Genomic DNA, 20,373 nt, shown 5'->3' with positions numbered 1-20,373 from the left:
GAAATTCAGATAAACATTTATCACAAGTGTTATTTTTTACGGAATTCGAGTAGCACCAGGCGGTTACAACGAAGTGGTTTTTTCAGCAGCGATCCGTAGCTGGCCCAAAGCCGGCTAGTATTTATATTAGTACATACAGTACAGTAAATGAGCCGTAAATCCCACATCACATAAAATTATAAGTTCTCGTTCTGTACATTCTAATTCCAGTCCATTGATTGCTTCATCTGCACAACACAACTGACACAAAAATTGTAAATATCTATTACTTGCAGTACAACTCGGTTGTCGAAAGTCGGCCATGATTTTCGAGTAAGTAAATTAGGTGTAGCCATAACCGGCGGTTTCGCTGATATCTCCTTGCACGGCCGCCGAATCGGCGTTGGCTATGTTGTAATCCATTTCTTCTCTGCTCAACATCCGAAATCCTTGGGAATTCGTTGCATCGCTCATAATTGCGTCCAATGCTCCTGAAGAAAATTTATGGCGCCGATCAACAGCAGACACAAAAACACAAGCATCAATCCTTGAACAGGAAAGCATATAGGAATTGTTTTTGTTTTAAATTTGTTTTGGTGCTCACAGTCAGTTTGTACTTGCAAGTGATACTTACTTGTTATTAAAGTGAATACCAGTAAAAAAAATAAAAAAAAAACATCACGCTAAATAATCATTAAGAAAAGCTTCAAGTCGTTTTGTATACTGTAACATAATAAGTATATATATTAATACCGGCGTATACTGCCGGCATAGATACAAGCATGCACTTTACATGCACAACATCATTCGGACTAACCCTAAATCCAAACAAGCACTGTTGCGCGCCATCTAATTTTTTGTATTGTAATAATATCTTACTTTGGTCTACGCATAGGTTCATGCCGGAGAAGAACGGTCTGCATGCCATTCCTGCAAATATTTTGGATTGAGACACCGAAAACCCCTGAAAGGCTATTGTAGTCGCTAGCATAATATGAGTAAATGTGCTTCCATCTAACGTACGTAATTACAATACTTAAAATTTCCATTACGCATAAGTATAGAATATTTATACAAGGCAGTTTTAACTCTAGATTCTGCAACATACGACGTACTTGCACTCTACTTAGTAGCAGAAGTAATAAAAGTAGATACCTACTTTGTAACAGAAGTAATACTTAGTGGCAGAAGTGATACTCTAGTAGCGGAAGTAACGAAGTATTATATTTGCCAGCTTCGGCCACAATTAATACTTCTCGAACCACTATTGATTCCACTGCGTGCCCGGGTGTTTACTGTTATTAGCATTTACAAGTTAGCACTAACCGGGGTTCAAAAGCACCAACTGGTCGACTTTCAAACCATGCAAAGCAGCTATATTGTTGCATGTTTCTCCGGGTTGGACGTTATGCCTTTCGGAACAAGGATCGTCTGTTTCCGTCATATCGTTTTGTGACTCCAAAGAAGGGTCATCCACTGGCACCGCTGATCTGGGCATTGGTTCAGGAACTGGTTGACAGAACGTAATGTCCATAAAGAGCAGCATTAGCGCTACAACAAGTCGTTGTTCCATATTGGGTAGAAGCGGAGAGGTCGTCTTATGGTTAAACTTGACGGACTTCGAATATATTTAAATAATACCGTGTGGTATGATCAACAGTACAGTAGGGCACTGATGAAATTTTTTGTGCTGTCTTTGAGAGTTTATAAGAATTATGAAAGCAAAAATATTAAGCTAACAAATTCTGAAGTACCGCGATCTACCACAGCGTATAATGATATTATTGCATGTGCCGCTAAACTTTGGCGCGCGTAGTGAACAAGCAGGGTTAGCATCAGTTCGATTATTCAGCTTTTTGTTTATGAACGGGTACAATATGTATTTTGACACTCGTAGTCGGTAGATGAACATTAGGATGCTAATTGATCTTCCGACTAGCTGCGACTGCGAATGTCGCCGAATTTAATTCATACCGGCACAGCTGATTATGGCCACTACTCTGTATATACATGTTACCACTTACGTATACCAGTAAGTTACTAACCACAAGTCTGCCACCATTACTTGTAGAAAAACGAAAGGTAAATGCCCGGTCAATCGCAGGCATTGATGACCAGCAAGTTTGTCGAAAATGTAAGTTATAATGATAAGTGAAATACCCACAAGCTGAAATAGCGTAAGAAGAAACCTTATAACTGTATTTTACCCACCCTATACGCTGTTAAAATGCGCTGCGAATTGTAAGAGTTGGATTGCTGGACAGTTTGAGTACTACTACAGTAAATACTTTGCATACTTCTATCTCTGAAGATTTTGCGTAATTTCCCTTGCAAATTTTCAGAATGTCACAGCTACCACCAGAATGCTTGTGGTAAATCACGAGCGAATTATTTATATGTACCGTATAATATTATTACAGAATATTTATTTTACAACACCATCTACAAACTTTACATAGTTATTTCTAGTCTATTATTTTATGCGGTCGATATCTGTATTAACAATCTCAATACACAAGTCACAAATCGACCGACTACCACAGATAAAGTTGTCTGTTTATTATACAGATACGTACATTTAAGTATATTTCGACACAACTACAGTACTTATATAAATATAAATATTTTAGCACGAACTTATAAAGCATAAGCACAAGGCAGATTTCTGCAACAGGCAATTTTGTGTTTTACTTTCAGAGTTCAGGTCCCACACGCGTGAATAAAACATCTTTCCGATTATGACCAAAACGTCGTTTCCGATTTCGAAATATTTAACATGCTTTTATAACTGAAATAGTGCTAAAAAGAAAAAAACTAAAGTCTAATGGCTGGTACAACATTTGCCCGTACACATTCGACCATGGGAAAGAGGGTGAATTCGACACTAAGTTATGGGACACAAATATAAATGTGCAAGCCAAGAAAAGCACTTTTCTTCACGTCACAGCGACCTCCCCTTTACGGCAGTTGGTCCATACTGCGTGACGCAGATATGCAGAACTTGCATATCCCGCCCATGATAAGCAAAATAAAGAAACTACTCGGGAGTAGTTTTTTTGAAATGACAACCCAAATAAGTGGCTTATTTCTCGTACTACAGCATAAGCGCATCGCGTGCTCTTCTATAATTTATCTTTTTTACTTTTGTTTGGAAGTTTTCCTAACATTTCTATATGCCCTAACAATTTACTCTAAATAATAGTATTGATTAACCAATTTGATGAATTTGTTGTCGTTTTATAATTTAAATGATGGCGGTACGCAAAGGGGCTCCCAAAGTTAACAGCTTAGTCTTACAAGATAAGCTGATGTTTATTGGAAGCCTCCGTATGACTCAACTTAGGCTGTGACGTGAAAAAAAGTGCTTATCTTCGTTTGCGTATTTATATTTGTGTCCCATAAGTAGTACTATCTGCATCTGGGATGTTACGTGCGTGGATACAGTGGCAGCTTGTTGCACATCGCGGCAACATCCATGCGAACTGCAAGGCAGCGGCAGCGTAAGCCGAACGAGACAAGGTCACTAAGTACGTATTACCAGGGAACCATACAGCCACCAGTTCACCGCCCTGGCATTCGAAACTAGGGGATCCTTCGGGCCGGGAGCTAACGCCTGATCGCGAAAATGGGCAAGAAGATGCGACAAAAAACCGGCAAGGCACGAGCATCGGAAATCTACGCCAGCGTATCTGCACAGAAATCCAGCCCGGGAATGCGACCTCCGTTCGCGAACGGCTCCACCGGGAGCTATAATCTAGATCTACAATTTACAGCGTATCTATAAAAATTAATTAGATTGATGATTGATAATGTAATTTATCGTTCTGGCGGGTAAAAAAACACAATGTAGCTGATAGCTGTTATACGAGTACAGTAGTTCACCTTTTTTAATTATACTTAAATAAATGTAGATTATTTATTTTTTTATTGTAAATGATAGTAAGGAGCTGCCCCTTTAGGAGGCAGTTTGCCTTCTCGCTTTCAAAAAGACTCAAATGCGCGTAGTATTAACGCTTTTGGTTTGGTTGGGAAAGAATGGAAAAGGTTTGAAATTTTCGGAAGAATTATTTTTACTACTGTACCATCTTTCTTGTGCTTCACATACTTTCGATGGAAAACTCGTTTTACATGTGAGCGTTTTATGTAAACAACGAGATTATACCGAATTATCCGTTAAGATTCTTCGCAACAAAAAAATTTTCTTGTCCAGAGCTTGGATGAAGCAAGCTACGTAAGTAGGGCACTCAGCTGACGATTTACGAATTAACCAACGAATCGACACTGGCTTGAACATGGCCAGCCAGGCACGAAGCCAGCCATTAGGAGACAGCGATTCAGAGGATGGCCAGATTTCCGATGGCGACATCGACGACGATGGATCTTCCCCTGTTACTCTGGGTGATTCCACTAATCCGACCGAGTCTGTTCCAAAAACTGTGCAGAAGCGTAAACGGGGAAATGTGTGGAAAAACGCCGTGCTGGAAGAAGATCTAACATCGTCCCTATCGAGGGTGACGACGGACGACAAGACGAGTAAACTCGCGTACATGGATCTGGATGCTCCGTCGACTTCGGCGGACACGACAGGGGGCCCTGCTCGCAAGGGGCGCAAAGGACCAAAGGGTCGCCGACCAGGACAGCGCGGATCTCGATCCCAACAGACCAGCAGCGTTCAGTCATGCGCAGAGGACGGCGTGTCCTCGACCAGTGGCGAAGTCGGCGCTGGGGATCAGCCTAGCGTCGGCGGCGAGACGGAGAAGGGCGAGAAGCGCAAAAATGTGCAGGTGCCCAGGGCTAAACGTCGCCCACCCAAAACGCACTTTTTCTCCTCATATCCCGATATGAATTCTCCGATTGAGGATTTAGATACGCTGGATGTGGCCGCCCGCAAAGCTGTTCATCAACTCAAGGAGAAATTTAATCCCTGGACAATTAGTAAGTCTATTCTTATCAAGTTGCTCAGATTTCCACAGAAAGTAGATTCCCTAATCATAGTCAGCGGTTGTGGGCTTCTGCCGAGTTGCACCTCATATTTTATGTTTAGTATTCGTTAGCTTATCCCACGGTTACCCACCCATTCATTAGTTTCATGCCAGTACGTCCTTATTGTGCCTTATAAGTACAGACTAACTTATTACACTTAACCGTACAGAAAGTTACAGTTATAGACTTACGCAGGCCCGTCTTTAGCTTTTTTGAAGGGGGAGCGCACGGCTCGCCCCAGCTGCGTGAGTTGGAAAATGGCCTAAAATTCTAGGAGCCAATTTTCTACACTTTTCTGTGAAAATTTTAGTGCGGGCTTCGCCAGTCGCATTTTCTCACGTCGGCGCCAGTCTTAAAAATTTGCGCTCCCGAAGGAAAGGGGCCCGTCCCCCCTGAAGACGGGCCTGGACTTATGGATACTTATGCCGCTTTAATACTCAAATAGGAACCGCATATATTAAATTTGGAAGCTGTTTCAGGGATCCATTAAAGTAGAGGGAAGTTGTAGAATATTTGGCTTAATGATGTTTGTTTGTTTTCAGCTCAGATTGTGAGTCACTTGGGGAACGCGGAGGCCCGCACCTTACTTCAGCTGACAAAGACTATCGAGGAGAACGGGGGCATGTTGACGAAGGTACCGAAACCGAAAAACTTTAATATTTTTATTTCCAGTTCATAGCTTCTGTTGTTTCTGCGTGAGTTTCCCGTAATTTATAATAACGATTCAGTTTTCACTTTTAGGATGGTGAAAAGCGTCGCACAGCAGGCGGTGTTTTCATTACAATGTTTAAATCGAAACATGATGAAAAGTATGGAAAGGACGCTTGGAAGACGATTATAGTTGAACCACCGGGTGGATTGCCGAAGAAGAAAAATGTTCAAGCTCGCCAACGGGCACTGAAGAGACGTGCGGAGCGGCGTGCCAAGGAAGCCGCCGAGAAAGGCAGCAGCATTAAAGCGGAGAGTGAATCGGCGGATGAAAATCCGGATGAAACGATGGAAAGTAATGAATCGAAGGAAGTGAAGGTAGAAATGGATGTTGTTACAGACAACGCTCAAGATGTGATTTCCACGAACTGAACTGCCCAGACTGGTCTCGTTTGTAGTTGGCACAGATTTTTGATATTTGATCGAAATCTTTCGTTTTTTGTGAACGGCAAAACTTGCTTAAGCAGTTAAGCCACTTCAGTTCCCATTATTGATCGTGTTTATTGATTGTATTTTGTTTACAAAGCGTGTGTTTCAGTTTTCCGTAGCGACTTACAAAATCGGGTATGGAGATGAATGTTTTGTTTACTTATCACAGAATAAAACGATCTATCACAGTTGGCATAAGGAACAGTTTGGCATCGAATTTCTGAGGGAATTTCCTCAGATCATTTCCGCGGCTCGCAGAACGGACGTCTTCGAGTATCTGACCACATCGAAATCAATGTCATTGAGTGAACGTTGAGACGGCATCATTCCTGAAAAGACAAAACAAAGGCGGTGCGCCGTGTCGAAGTTGTAATGATTGTTGACATCATAAGTGTATTAGTAATTAAAGTACTTACTTGGCTGTGCCTTGGAGGTGCAATCAAATTCGCATTTCTCACTGAAGTTGTTGCACAGAATGGCATGACCGTGTAGGTAGACATCGTTGGTAGCGTTGCCGCGGAATTTGAAAGGCGTCATCGTAAACCGGAAACCGACCTTGCCGTCAATTAGAGGCGTGGACTGCAGTGTGCCGTCTTTTGGACAACTAAAAAAACATAGATAAAAAAGTCTATTTGTCGGCTCACTCTGTTGTTATCGTAGAAAAATTGTTATGTGGGCTGTTTGTGGTTTTGCGCATAATAAGTTTTAGAGTTACTGCAGCTCCAAGAAATCTGCAAATACTCGTTTGGTGACTTCCTGCTAGTGCGGCGATTCTGAATGGAAATTGTAACCTGATGTCTCTAATATGATTTTTATTTTGCAAAAGCCATTGCGCTTACATATCAGAATACGAGTACCTGCGCAAATAGAGACTAATTAAAATGATTCAGATTAACCATAGTTAAAAAGGACCCTCACCAACTACAAGAACAAGACTACAGATATTTGTGTATTTAAGTTTATGGTTGCAGTTTGCCAATTAACATTAATAAGGCAAGTTTACTAAATGTTATCGCAAGATTTATGAAAATCAACATCGACTTAAATTTCCAAAACGGTTTTGCTGTATTTTATGCGATAATAAGTTGGGTTAAACTGCTAGTGTTTGCACAAAAATCAGTGCGTTGTTTCCTACAAAATAACTAACGGCAGGAGAAACCATATGTTTCATATAATAACCACCGATTGTCTAGCAATTAAATTGTTTTGCAATAGCAAATAACTTTAATCTCTTCGGCACTAGGTAATAGTCTAGTCAATACAAACTATTATTTATCTCTGCGCTAATTCCTAGGGGTTAGGGGTTTTTAACCGTATAAATAAATCATTAATTTCTCACCCGTCAACAATAATGTCATATCGCTTGACATCAGCACTGTTGTTTGTGGGGGTGGCGTAGAGGGTTTCTACCATCAGAGACAATCGCGGATCGGCAATCGCTTCCGCAAAAATATCGAAAGAGAAGATGTTATTCAGGGCGGAAGCCACTGCATTGACGATTTCGATCCTACGAAAAAAATAAAACGCATATTAACCTCTAATTTATCTTCACGCTTCATGGATATAACAGTTGACAGTTATCACACTTTAATTATCACACACGCCGACATCTTGACTGCATAGTTAATAACACTGTGACTCACTTCACTTTGGCCGTATTGACACCACTGAGGGGATCTTTCATGCGGCGGACATTCGCCGGCTGCAGATCCGATGTCTGTAGAAAGGAGAACTGCTCGGTGCGCATAAATACACAGACAATCGGTATCATGGAAAAGGTCACACGTTCAATTAGCACATCGTTGTTGTCGTCGGCAGCAGGGTGTTCTACGACAATCACATTCTGAAAGGTCAGGCGTTCTTCGTCATCCGTCAATACCGTGCCACAGGACGTGTAATTTGTCGTCAGCACCAGCATGCGTTCACTGCTCTCCATGTTTCCTTCGCTGGTGCACTTGGTGACATTACCAAAATTCCAGAATTCCGCTTTCGTTACCGGGGAGGTTTGCAAGGGAATCATTACCCGGAATCCTTCGGGTTTGCACTCCAGACTGATGGGATCCAGTGTCTGAATGTCAGTGCGGCGTTCTGGTGGAATCATGGTGCGACCTTCCTGAGTGGGAGCGCTTCCATTGGGTAGTGACGCTTGACCATTGACCATCCATAATTCGCTACCGTCCTGTAGCATTTGTTGCAGTTCTTCGTCGGTGCCATTATCAAAATTACGTAGTTTCAAGGAGATACTTTTTGGTGAGAGTTTCGTCGCTGTTGTACACTTGTTTAATTCGGTGTCCACATCAGGACTTAAAATCCACACGCCATCCAAACCATTTCCATAGCAGTTGGTGTTATAAATGCCGCAATCCTTACATAAGAAAGGAAAAAATTAACACCTCTTCCCATTTAATGTGCTCGCTAAATTTAGATGATTACGTTATCCGGTGCGGTATAGCGCCTATGGTACATACAGTTTCATTCAATAATCTAGAAAATTATAATCATAAGCGGCAAGAGCCAACCCCAGAACGAGAGACAGTACTTCGTTTCGGTTTAGGTATGTTCACTGCTCAGTAACATTCAGATTTGGTCGCCCACCGAATTAGGATACAGAAAAGTAAAATATGCAAAAACAACAAAGGTTCAAAGTATTAGAATCTTACCGGGTCACCATTGAAAATCATGGTAAACTGATTAGTTACAATCCAGTCATGGAACCACTTCATGGAGCATAAACATGGAATGGAAATGTTGAACAATTTAAGGCAGCCAAGTTTCGGAAGAACGTCAAAAAACCCTTCTTCGACAAGGGGTAACTCCGTATGAAATATAGCAACACGCTCCACCTAAATCGATAAAGCGGATGTTATAACCTCACCAAATTCGCCGCTCAAATTTGCATATAAATATGTTCATGCGCTTTGCGTATTTACAGAGATCAGTCATAGAAGTACAGGGTATATCAAGGGAAAATTACCGACGCTTTTTTGCAAGTCTGTCAGGTCGACGCTATTTTAAAGAATTTGTATGGTGAACTATTACCATTTTACACGCTCGAAACCGACAATATAAATCTTTTGAATATTATACATATCTAAACTCTAAATCGGATCTTGTTATCTGCCTGAGCGGCAAATTAAATGAAACAACGCTCAAACAGATGAAGTATGTAACAGTATTAATATTAACTACCGAAAAATAAATCATGCAGAAACAAATAAAGCAGCAGATAAAGCAGCAGTAAGCAAATAAAGCAGAAAAGATTTTATGGCTCTTTTGCAATTAATTAACGAGTCCCATTCGAATGTAGCCTATCTACCTACAACGATTTGCATAACATCGATTTGCATGTGCTGGTATTTGTAATTTTATATTTAAATACCTAAACTACCTTCTGCAGCCGTGAACTCGCACATGTGTTACGTACTCGTATAAGTTCAGAGCCGCATATGAAATTTATATACCTACGAGAAGTTAATGATGTACCTGATCTAATCCTTTGAATAAATCGAACGGCAAAGTGTTATCCGGGGGCACAAATTTCATGTTGACAAGGTGTAGTTGTCTGATCATATTCGTTACTACAAACGGTGTTAATTCATTCCAGTTTTTCGGTATAATCCATGTTAATCCCCACAACTGCAAATGTGTGGTAATAGTTGGAATGGAGTCAAATGTGTCTTCCGCTAAATCCAGGGTTTCATTGCCGATGAAGGACACAATGTCCAAAAATAGCACAAATTGACACTTCTGATAAGCATACCGCACTAATGCATCACGTATGTCAAACGATGTCGCCGATGCGCACTGTAAGAGCGCGTTATTATCGCGCGGTGCCACAAACCGACGTAATCGGCAACGGTCGTTCACCTGTTGGGACTGATTACTTTCCGGACAGCGACCATAGGGACCAACCGGTCCCGCCAGAGTGTACAAAGCCAGACAAAACAAAAAGGTCACGCACAGTAGGGAAAACCGCCATCGGAGCTGCGATGCTGTTTCCATCTGCGGTTTTCCATCGGAAGCGATCTCAACAACGTTACAATTGATGGACGGACGATCCGTTTTGGTTTTCACAAGCGAAAGAATTTAAAATGCAATAAATTTTGGGCCTGCGTGAAAGGAACAACATACCTTCTATTCTTTTACAGCTATGTTCCATTGGTAGATCACACCATGGAATCATCAAAATGATAAGCCGGCGTTAGTAAAAAGAAGCCAACTTCGGTTTTACAAATGTAGCATTTATTGATCGGTCAAGATAACCGGTACCGGTATTGTGCTGATGGAGAAGGGGCTTTACATGATGTGAAAATAATAATGGAAGTCGGCAGATTCATTAACGCAATCTTCTTTTCGCGTTAAGAATAGTTCAGACTTCAGAGAGGTAATTCTGTAGAAGTGGTATTGTACAGTACCTTTAGATACTGCTCATACAATACAATATATACAGTAATCATGAGCAGTACTAGAAAAATGATAGAACTGTACTGCGGTATAGCCGAAGAATGGAAAAGTGTCTTGATTGCCGGTAGCGTTTTCGACATTAGACGTGTATAAGTATCGTGGGCACTCTGGCGTTACTCGGTGCAGAAAATCATTCAAACACTGTGACAATGAACTATAAACATGAACGTTAAAACAACTGTTTACGATAAAGTACAGGTAAATTAACGTGTTTCAATGTTAAAAACTGGAAATATAGCAAACAAGTTATTGTTGCTGCAAAAAGCTTCCTAAAGTCTATAAAGAGCATTTTTCGACTGTCCTCGTTTTTTCTCTTTTGTTCCGAGATCTTGACACTTTCTTTTATTTGTGGCTTTTCGGTTTCTGATCATAACCGACCTTACGTGGACGAAAACCGTAGCATGGCTATATATTTAAAAGCTACCATTTTCAGTGGAAGGGGGATATTTTGCTTCCGATAAGAACGACATATTGTACAGTCAGACGTTATGTTTCTTTTTTGCGATAAACATGCTAATTACTGTGTAATTTCAACGACTTTATAATATGTATATAATTAAGCGCATCTGCACTTTAATAATTCCTTTCTGTTAATTTGTACATGTCAATATGTAGCAGGGCACCGTGCCAACGTGTTACACTTTACAGTACTGTATTTCTTCAGTATAATAATGTTCTCAAAACGAAAGTCTCTGGTCTGTCCTTGAACCAATCGGTGCATTATCTCAGTTTATATTTTTTTTTATATGTATTACTATTTCAAATATACAAATTTTTAATTTGACTAATTTGCCAGCCACATTTGTCACTACCAGCAGCAGCAATACACTCATTACAAAACATTAACAAGCAGATCAGAGCGAATAAAAATTAATACTTCTATCGAAGTATATATATACGATTTACGAACGAGTATATGTATTAATAGAACTGTTGAATTTGAAAACACTGGCCCATCGGCTATCTCACGCAACCGCGGATCAGCAGATCGCTGCAAACTACATTCGTTATTCCTTACGTACAGATACGGTATTATGGAAGTGGTGCAATACTCAAACCGGCAAAATTGATGTCTCCACCTACTGTACTTACCATTACAGTTGCTGCACTCTCCAGCATGCCCACCAGTGCTTTATTGGTACGTAAATCGATCGAGCTGAAAATATGTTTAACGATATCGCTGATTTTTCAGTTCAAACTAAACCAATCGTTTGCTTGTGCCAGGCATCTCGAGCACCATGCAAGCTCCAGTGTACGGCCACTGTTTTTCGCTTGTGTAGGCGAAATACAAATACTACGAAAAACATGCTTGCAGTGCTAGTGAATAAGTATTACGTTAATTAACTGCGGTTCCACAGTTTCCTTATAATTGTGGCGGCCTTTTGATTTGAATTGTAAAGTTCATTTTGGGCTCTCATTCATGGGGATGGAAGTCGGTGGACCTTTGACGCTATCGTCTGGGTAAGATTGCGAACGATGAAGGAAAGTCAGGCGACGGCTGCACACTGATAGCCATCGAAAGGACTTTGGATTTTGGAACGTCCCAGTCGGTGAATTCTTGTGCGAAGCCAGCACCGCCATTAGATGCCGCACCTGACCGTGGTGAGGTGCCGAAGCAGTATCCACTGATGCCCAAATGATTATGCGAACGGCTGTAACTGTGAACAAATTACCATGGATTTCAGAATTCTGATTTATTTGAAAATTTTCAGTTTTTCGCTATGGATACCTATAAAATCCTGAAGTCTTTCATTCTTGGGAAAAGTGATTTCTCCTACTATATATTATGGACATACATATGGAGAACATAATCGAAGTGTCTGACACCGACGATGCGGAAAACGATCCACCGCCAAACAACAACGGTTATCAGCCGCTAACCGCGAAACCAAAAACCACAATGCATAAGCGGCACGATAATTATTACTGTCGTTACTATGGTCCACCAGCGATTATCGTTGTTATAACGCTTCTGATATTTGCGTTTTATCTACAAAGTGGATCGCTGCCGTTTAGCGACAATCGCATCAGCAACGTTTTCTCCTTTGCTTTTGATGCTTCGCCCCCAAATGTAAGCGGACGGCCCATTATTTTGTTTTGGACAAAATTCTTTGGTGAGGATATGCCATACTTGCATGACAGGATGGAGGCATGTCGGAATAAGTGCTTCGCCACCGATGACCGGCGCTACTTGTCGCAGAGTGCTGCTGTGATTTTTCACATCCGGGATTTCCATGAGGATGATCTACCGCCGCATCGCACACCGGAACAGTTGTACGTTTTTTTCCTTATGGAATCTCCTCCGCATACGCTGCTAGATCTGAAAAAACCTGCGCTCCGTGACTTTTTCAATCTCACATGGACGTATCGATTGGATTCGGATATATTTTCGGCATTGTACTTTGATAACTGGGCGGTGCAGTCATGGGTGGACCGGTCAAAAGCCAATGAGTTCCTCCAGAAAAAGCTTAACCGGTCGGTGTTTTTCTCTTCCAACTGTCATACGCCAAACCACCGAGAGGATTATGTTACCGAACTGGAGAAGCATTTTCCTGTAGATGTCTTCGGGAAGTGCGGAAAGGCGTCGTGCCAAAAAGGAGACAAACAATGTGAACAGAAGATCATCGCGAAATACAAATTTTACCTAGCCTTTGAAAACAGGTATGAGAATTATCTGATCCAAAGTTAGCAAAATTAGTAGCACAGTGCATATGGCATTTCAGCATACGTAGCACTTTGGTTGCACCACTTATAGGAAGCAACAAAGGGAAGCTGCTTTTTCGCCTATGCAATGTAAAGTTACAAATTTAGTTGTGATTCTACCGGATGGCTGAACAAAATGGCCGTCTCCTGTTTTCGTTTGTTTTTCGCAGACCCTTTGTCGCACCGTAAACTGTTTAGGCTCATTCGATAGAGAATTTTATTAGCCACAAAACCTAAAACAAAGTTTTTGAAAAAATTAAGCCGTTTTCGTTTGCAATGATGCCAAATGAAACTGTCTGCAAATTTTTCGTGTCCCAGCTCGCAAAACATAAAATCTTGTGCCATTTCTTCCCCTTACGGACTTTTTGAATATTTTTAACTGTTTCATTTAGCAAAATACGTTTTCTTTCAATAGAAAAAAAGTTGTGGCCATGCTGCATACGCTGAACGAGTTATGCAGTCAAGACTCATTGTGACTTTTTCGAAAAATGCCGGTTTTTTATTTGGTATTTTCGAGTATTTTCGGTTACAATTTTTGGCTGCGTGACAGGTTGCACAAAAAAATGCAGATTTAACTTTAAAATGTAGCTGACACATTTCTGAAACAAAATTGAATCGGGTAAGCTTTTACATGTAGAACGTTAGAAATTTGCTCTCAAAACTTTATTTGCCGGTTTCACGAGAATTACTCGTGCAAAGTCTCTGTTCTTCAGCGCACTGGCCAAGCACGGTTGCTAGAATACTGCAGTTCCTTACAGTAAAAAAACGAGAAACAACCTCTCTACCAGAAATAGTAAACAAGCTACATTAATGTTGTTAGTTGAATAGCAAGAATTTTTAATTTAGAAACGGGTAATTTCAAATTTTCGCTTCCAGGACATCATCCAAACCCAGCCAGTTTTACAAAACAATTCATAAAAAATTTCAGCCTTATGGAAATTTTTGACTTAACTTAACTTTTTTATGTTAAAAGCATTGCTCTATCGAATGAAACTAGGATAAAGTCAATTCAGTGTTGGACGGATCCAGCGTACCATGACAAAACAGACGGCCATTTTGTTCAGCCCCCCGGTATTACCCGTATAAAACTATTTTTTTCCGGACTCATGCAATCGTAAAGATTACAAGATTGTGTTTTACCTTTACATGTACGTATTACTTAAAAGTGATTAGTTGGTACGTTTATATTGCGTAATTGCATAAACTCGTCATCCATTGTGCTCACGAGTCACGAACAAATGAAATAACAGTTTCTAACACAAGTTCAAATTTGTTGGCATTCCACTAAAAAATAGCACTGCAGTTGTGCTATTATTTTCTTAGGTCGTATGCGCAGTAATCAAGGTAAAGACTGCACCGTATAAAACAATCCAGCGAAAAGTTGTTGTAAGTATGATTGTTGCGCACATCTGTTATTCTACTGTGTACTATAATTGCCGTTCATGGATTATATCGGTTGCCGGAAGCCTGAACAGCATATTATTGTACAAACGTTTTCGCAGACATACATAATAAGAACTGCTGATTAATCAATCATTTTTGATTTCTGGTGTTATTTGCAGTAATTGTCTGGATTATGTGACCGAAAAGCCCATGCGAGCGTTGAATTTTGGAACAGTACCGATTGTTATGGGAGGTGCTAACTACTCAGCCATGTTCCCAAAAAATTCCCTCATTGACAGTGGTGATTTTAAGCGCCCAGCCAAATTGGCGGAATACCTGCGAAACCTGACCGGTGATTTTGAACAGTACCAAAGACTCTTTGAATGGAGATTCAATTCTGCTGTTACTAAAGTGCCAAATAATTTTATTAATCCGGCTGATGTTGATATGTGTAAATTATGTGAATTACTGCACAATCGGACCCTTATTAGACAGACCCCACTAGATCTTTCTGATTGGTGGTCCAAAAAAGCTCAGTGCACGAGGTGGTACGCTGAATAAAAACGGAAGTAAATTGTAATGATACTGAAACACGCTAATTAAGTTACTGTAAGTAAGGGCACACATCCAAAGGTAGTGCACGACAAATGCTACGATACAAGTTACAACACCTACAACACATTGTATTTAAGCGGTACCGGCAGTGCATGACAGGCACTGCCGTGCTGTAGTATCAAAAATTTCTCTCAACAATCAGACAGACCACGCTGTTTTTGTTTTTTATTTTGTAAATGTTAATCTTTATCAAGTCACTAGAAAAGAAGGTTACGGTTTTCTGGGATTTCTTCCATTGCTTCATGCTGTAACCTACGAGTTCTAAAGTGTGAACCGCTAATTCAAATCGCGCGCCGGTCAGGCTCCCAAAATCACTTCCGACCACCGAACAGTTATCAATTCACACGATTAATAAGTATTTTTATATCAGCTAAATTAAACAAATAGTCTTAGATTAGAAAACGTGTCCTTACAGAATACAGACAGGTATTCTTAGGTATTCTTAGGTTTTTGTATTCTGGTCATTTTGATCTACCACCAAATCTCAAATCTGGCTCATCTGTGTCCTTAACATGCAACGCGCCAAGGGTCAACCAGAGTCACCAGACCAAGACATTCAATTACATATTTTGGAAAATAATAATAATTATGGTTAATGTGTGCACGCGTTATAGGTTAGCCTTCGCTGCAAAAAAATCTCGATGAATCCAAAAACTCACCCTGCGTAGAGTTACAAAAACGATTCGATAAGCGGTAGCGCGTTTCTCACTTCAGTCACGCATTCGCGATGACGTCACTGCGAGCCGTGAGGAATATACCGCTGACACCCGACTGACTAATCACAATATTATGCAGTCATGCTCCGTTCTTTTCTTGCTGACTGGATGAACCATAATTTTCATGTCGCTCCATTTTCCAGATTGTGTTTTTTCTCATAACTCTGAATACTAATAACTAACTGTTAATATTTTCACTTTTACACATTCATTCTTTTACGGTGTTATCACTGATGTTGTCTGGCAGCCATGCTGTTAAAATCTGTGAAGGTGCTTCTGAATCGGTTGTGATTCTGATACCCTATTAAAACTTTCAGTGACAATTGTGAATTGTCTTATCATTACACCGATTATCTTTTAATGCGCCGTACATTGATATCGGGCTGATCCGTGATATGTGCGCCCATGCACGTTTATCATATCTGGAACGTTTTGAAGTTCATGGTCCTCTTGAGAAACTGACGTTTCTTGAGCACAGATACTGGTGCGTGACGGCGGTGACGCTAGCATCTAGATTCTAGAGCAAGCCTATGTGCACTGTGCTTGGTCAGCTTTTGTTTCCATTTTTGACTTTTCAAAAGGGATCCAGTGGTTTTCTGTTGCCCAAAGTGACAAGGCATTGGGCGAGGCTTAGAACTGTAATAGTTTGAGCCCATGACGAACCTCCTCGGAATAGGAAAGACTAGCTATTTACGTAGTTCACGGATTTGCAACCCATTTTGATCGAAATTATTGGTCATTTCTTTGGACACCCACATGGAAGCAAGAAGCGTCAGCATGTCAGCAGCAATGGAAGATGCTCGTTACATTACAGCAAGAGATCAGGTATAAAGTAAAACAGAATTGACAATGATATCGAATTTCTCAATTGCTTTACTTATATTAGTTATATATAACAAGTTCAAAAATGGCTTTGTTCATACTGTTTAGTTAGTTTGAGACTTTGAGCCAATACTGTACTCAAGGGGGCTGCTAACCCCTTGAGTACAGTATTGTTTGAGCTTTTAAAATGTTATGTGGTGTTGGTTTCGGTATCTTGCTTGTAAAAGTAAGTGCTATTTTTGTGATCTTTCCTTCTGATCGTTTTTTTGTTGCAGCCGATAGATGATGCATTGAAAATCTATGGTGCTTATCACAGTATTCGGCCCTTCCATTGCAAGTGCAAATCCGAAAACCTTCAGCCTTCGTCGATTATTCGACAGATTCTTCCCTGTATAAACTGGATCCAGCGATACAAATGGTCTTTCCTGCTGGCAGATTTAATTGCTGGCATTACTGTGGGTCTGGCAATCGTGCCACAGAGTATTGCTTACGCGGCCATCGCTGGCTTGCCTCTACAGGTTAGCAAATAATTTCTGTGGTTGGAATTTGTAATTGTAATGAAGCAGATGATTTTGTGCTCCGAAATTGTTAGTCTAATGCTTGGAACGTTTGCTTTATTTCTGTGTTTATGAGGAATATTGGAAACTGAACCGAAATTAACAACGGTTGCATTTATTTTTTAGTATGGACTATATAGTTCCTTCATGGGACCATTTATTTATGCACTTCTGGGAACGTCGAAAGACGTCTCGATTGGTCCCACTACTGTGATGGCGCTCCTTGTACTGGAGAAAATTTCCCAGTATCCGACGGAGCTAGCACCTACGATTGCAGTATTGCTTACGTTTTATACGGGCTGTGTACAGTTGGCCATGGGAATACTACGACTTGGTAAGTATCCTCAGTTTTTGTAATACGCAGTTACGTTCTCACAGTCATAATGGTAGTACGTACTTAGAGGATGCTTTGATTTGCAGGTTTTTTTGTTGACTTCGTTTCACTTTCCGTGGCCAAGGCGTTTATTGCGGCAGCATCCCTTATAATTGCTGTCGAACAGTTCAAAGGATTGTTGGGATTGAAATTTTCTTCGGGTGGATTTCCTGATTTTGTTTACGAAATTTTTAATAACATCAAAGAGACCAAGTACGTATGTAATGTTAGAACATGTAGTCCTAATTTTTTATGACGACTGAAAATTGTTTTAAGCGTTTTCCGGAAAGCGGTACTGTTTTCTTGGATTTGTAAGCGTCTCGTTTTAAGATTTGGTGCTTTGCTGTTTTATAGCTACTGGGATTTGATTTTGGGATTGTCCGTGATGGTAGTGATTACCCTCTTGAAATGGGTTAGTCCGAAGCCCGGATTTGTTCGTACCATGTGGTACGATAAAGTTAACTACCACTTTCTCCGATTGATCTCCAATGGTATGCAGCACTTACATGTTAGACACATGTGACTGTACCTTTTTAACTTATCTGTTAATTTCAGCAAGATATGCTATTGCAATTTGTGCTGCTGGTGCTGTGGAGGGCGCTCTTTTAAGTCAACGCATCAGTGCCATTTCCCTTCCGACTGATATTGAACCGGGACTGCCGCCTGTTGAACCACCTGAATTCCACATTGGCAATCAAACCAGCTGGCAGTCTTTCAAATCCTTGGGCTCCAGTCTGGTAGTCTTTCCGTTAATCAGCTTATTAGAACTGGCGTTAATTGCCAAAGCGTTTGCCCAAGAATACCGCTATAACGTCAACTCGACGCAGGAATTCAGAGCGGTTGGATTAGCCAATTTAATATCGTCGTTTTTCGGCAGTTATCCTGTTACGGCCAGTTTCTCGCGAAGCGCTCTTAATGCACAGTGTGGTGTGAAAACTCAGGCAGCGGGAATTGTAACAGGTGAGGATTACTAGATCTGTCGATTGTCTTTTTCATCATTTTCTTAGTTATTACGCTATCTACAGTATACCTTGCTATTTCCGCTTTGCAAGCTATGTACGCGAGATAGCCTTGGAACTTCATCCGTATTTAAATTCGGTGAAAATAGCGTGTTTTACACTTTACTTACGGAAATGCGCGTGTTGAGCAGTTTTGTATACAACTATGGAGCCCGTTTTTCTTATTGATGTTTATTAGGCAGTAGCCACCAACATAACAAAAAGAGCTTTCGCGGTCACACTATGAAAAACGATACAAATTAGACGTTAAAAAATGAGACGTTTTTCTTATTGTTAATAAAATTGGAGCGGTTGGTGCAGTATACCATGTTGTTTTAGGAGCGTTGGCATTACTAGCGACAGCTTTTATTACTCCTTGGCTCCATTACATACCAAAAGCGGCTCTGGCTGGTGTGATCATTTGTGCTGTGTTACCAAATGTTGATCTGTCCGTGCTGAATAAGATGTGGAAAATCCGGAAAGGAGATTTGTTTCCCTACATCGTGACATTTTGTGCCTGTATATTGCTGGGAATCGAATATGGTGTGCTAATTGGCATATTTGTCTCGGTGGCATTGATCCTTTTCCCTATTGCACGGCCAACTGTTGCCATTTACCGATCTGGGCAGGACGTGATTGTTACGCCGTATGGAAATATTAATTTTCCCGCTATGGGGTATCTGAGGAAGTTAATTATCGCGGAAATTGACAAACACGAAGTGTCGGGACAGATCGTACTAGATGGAAGTCATTGGACGGATTTGGATTACAGTGTGGCTGCTCGTATGAAAGATTTGATCAAGGAAATACAGCTTCTTGGTTGGCAGATCAATTTCAGTGAAATGAGCGAAATGGTTTCTGGTGCGTGCTGATAGGCTGTGTGAGCTTAAGCTGTTCGCGCTAAGATTTTACTTTCAGCATTGTCTAGATTTAAAGAATTTGTACGGTTTGTTGGTTACTTTAGTAAGTTTAACCAATGAATTTTGTTCTCAGGTACTTTTGATGTGCCGACACCCAGAAGAACCAGGCGGAGTGAATCGGACAGTTCATTGACGGCTTCTTCAAGATCAACACCGTGAAACTAAAGTGTCTATACTGACTGTTTTTCTGTTTAATTAAAGTGGTTCTACATTTATCTGTTTTGTATATGGACTTTTTTAGTTTTTATTGTTGATTTTTGCATGTTTTGGCGCGTTAGAACGTCACCAATCTGTATGATAATGCCACATTGCTTTCAGTTTGGATGCGATGCTTTTAAAAACGCAAACAATACTGCACTATACTATACTGTACCATTTTAATAACCATACTGAGTAGTAGAAGAACGTACGACTCTTTGCTTGCATTGGTAGATCGAACGAACTTTTGCAACAATTTTTGCTTTTCCTAATCGAAAAGCGTCGATTTTTGTCTTTTTTCCAACAAATTCGGACGTTGCAACAACATACATTTTTTGGCAGGCATTGTGTTAGATCGATATAGTATATCGATATAGTATATCATAGAAAATAAAAGTGTAGGCTTTTACTTTCTATGGTAATAAAGTATCGGCATGCAGCGTACGAGGAAAATTTAAGCAGAAACAGTAAACATAAAGCCTGAACATGGTCAGCTGCAGTCTGCAAGAGCAGGTCAGCAGCCGG

General features: G+C 40.6%; 5 protein-coding genes across 8 annotated transcripts; 3 read left to right on the top strand and 2 right to left on the bottom strand.

The window, feature by feature from the left end:
• Positions 1 to 16: 16 nt before the first annotated feature.
• LOC129593505 (uncharacterized) lies at positions 17 to 1,818 on the bottom strand. The gene is made up of 3 exons (XM_055489848.1): positions 1,306 to 1,818; positions 859 to 909; positions 17 to 470 (listed from the first exon to the last, which is right to left on the bottom strand). Exons 1-3 carry the CDS (start codon positions 1,550 to 1,552, stop codon positions 322 to 324), a joined length of 447 nt encoding a protein of 148 aa, XP_055345823.1. The 5' UTR covers positions 1,553 to 1,818; the 3' UTR covers positions 17 to 321.
• A 1,298-nt stretch (positions 1,819 to 3,116) lies between these two features.
• On the top strand, positions 3,117 to 6,291 carry LOC129593497 (phosphorylated adapter RNA export protein-like). 3 transcript variants are annotated; one of them, XM_055489839.1, is made up of 4 exons: positions 3,117 to 3,753; positions 4,190 to 4,914; positions 5,505 to 5,596; positions 5,704 to 6,291. In XM_055489839.1, exons 2-4 carry the CDS (start codon positions 4,272 to 4,274, stop codon positions 6,040 to 6,042), a joined length of 1,074 nt encoding a protein of 357 aa, XP_055345814.1. In that variant the 5' UTR covers positions 3,117 to 3,753; positions 4,190 to 4,271; the 3' UTR covers positions 6,043 to 6,291. The 3 variants fall into 3 exon arrangements, with proteins under 3 accessions (XP_055345814.1, XP_055345813.1, XP_055345812.1); XM_055489838.1 differs by lacking the exon at positions 3,117 to 3,753 and adding an exon at positions 3,979 to 4,109; XM_055489837.1 differs by lacking the exon at positions 3,117 to 3,753 and having other exon boundaries at positions 4,030 to 4,914.
• Positions 6,172 to 10,530, bottom strand: LOC129593486 (uncharacterized). 2 transcript variants are annotated; one of them, XM_055489819.1, is made up of 6 exons: positions 9,583 to 10,530; positions 8,760 to 8,942; positions 7,743 to 8,464; positions 7,439 to 7,606; positions 6,516 to 6,703; positions 6,172 to 6,428 (listed from the first exon to the last, which is right to left on the bottom strand). In XM_055489819.1, the coding sequence occupies exons 1-6, from the start codon at positions 10,099 to 10,101 to the stop codon at positions 6,334 to 6,336; spliced, it is 1,875 nt and encodes a 624-aa protein (XP_055345794.1). In that variant the 5' UTR covers positions 10,102 to 10,530; the 3' UTR covers positions 6,172 to 6,333. The 2 variants fall into 2 exon arrangements, with proteins under 2 accessions (XP_055345794.1, XP_055345795.1); XM_055489820.1 differs by having other exon boundaries at positions 8,760 to 8,816.
• Positions 10,531 to 11,727: 1,197 nt separating this feature from the next.
• LOC129593494 (alpha-(1,3)-fucosyltransferase C-like) lies at positions 11,728 to 15,234 on the top strand. The gene is made up of 2 exons (XM_055489832.1): positions 11,728 to 13,224; positions 14,829 to 15,234. Exons 1-2 carry the CDS (start codon positions 12,350 to 12,352, stop codon positions 15,208 to 15,210), a joined length of 1,257 nt encoding a protein of 418 aa, XP_055345807.1. The 5' UTR covers positions 11,728 to 12,349; the 3' UTR covers positions 15,211 to 15,234.
• An 844-nt stretch (positions 15,235 to 16,078) lies between these two features.
• Positions 16,079 to 20,015, top strand: LOC129593487 (sodium-independent sulfate anion transporter-like). The gene is made up of 9 exons (XM_055489821.1): positions 16,079 to 16,464; positions 16,562 to 16,805; positions 17,078 to 17,320; positions 17,486 to 17,693; positions 17,780 to 17,945; positions 18,087 to 18,223; positions 18,288 to 18,692; positions 19,070 to 19,591; positions 19,724 to 20,015. The coding sequence occupies exons 2-9, from the start codon at positions 16,737 to 16,739 to the stop codon at positions 19,807 to 19,809; spliced, it is 1,836 nt and encodes a 611-aa protein (XP_055345796.1). The 5' UTR covers positions 16,079 to 16,464; positions 16,562 to 16,736; the 3' UTR covers positions 19,810 to 20,015.
• The last annotated feature ends 358 nt before the right edge of the window (positions 20,016 to 20,373 follow it).

This window comes from Paramacrobiotus metropolitanus, unplaced genomic scaffold, assembly GCF_019649055.1.
Source record: "Paramacrobiotus metropolitanus isolate TYO unplaced genomic scaffold, Prichtersi_v1.0 Parri_scaffold0000062, whole genome shotgun sequence".
Classification (NCBI taxonomy): Eukaryota; Metazoa; Tardigrada; class Eutardigrada; order Parachela; family Macrobiotidae; genus Paramacrobiotus; species Paramacrobiotus metropolitanus.
This window is presented reverse-complemented; position numbering and strand designations above follow the sequence as displayed.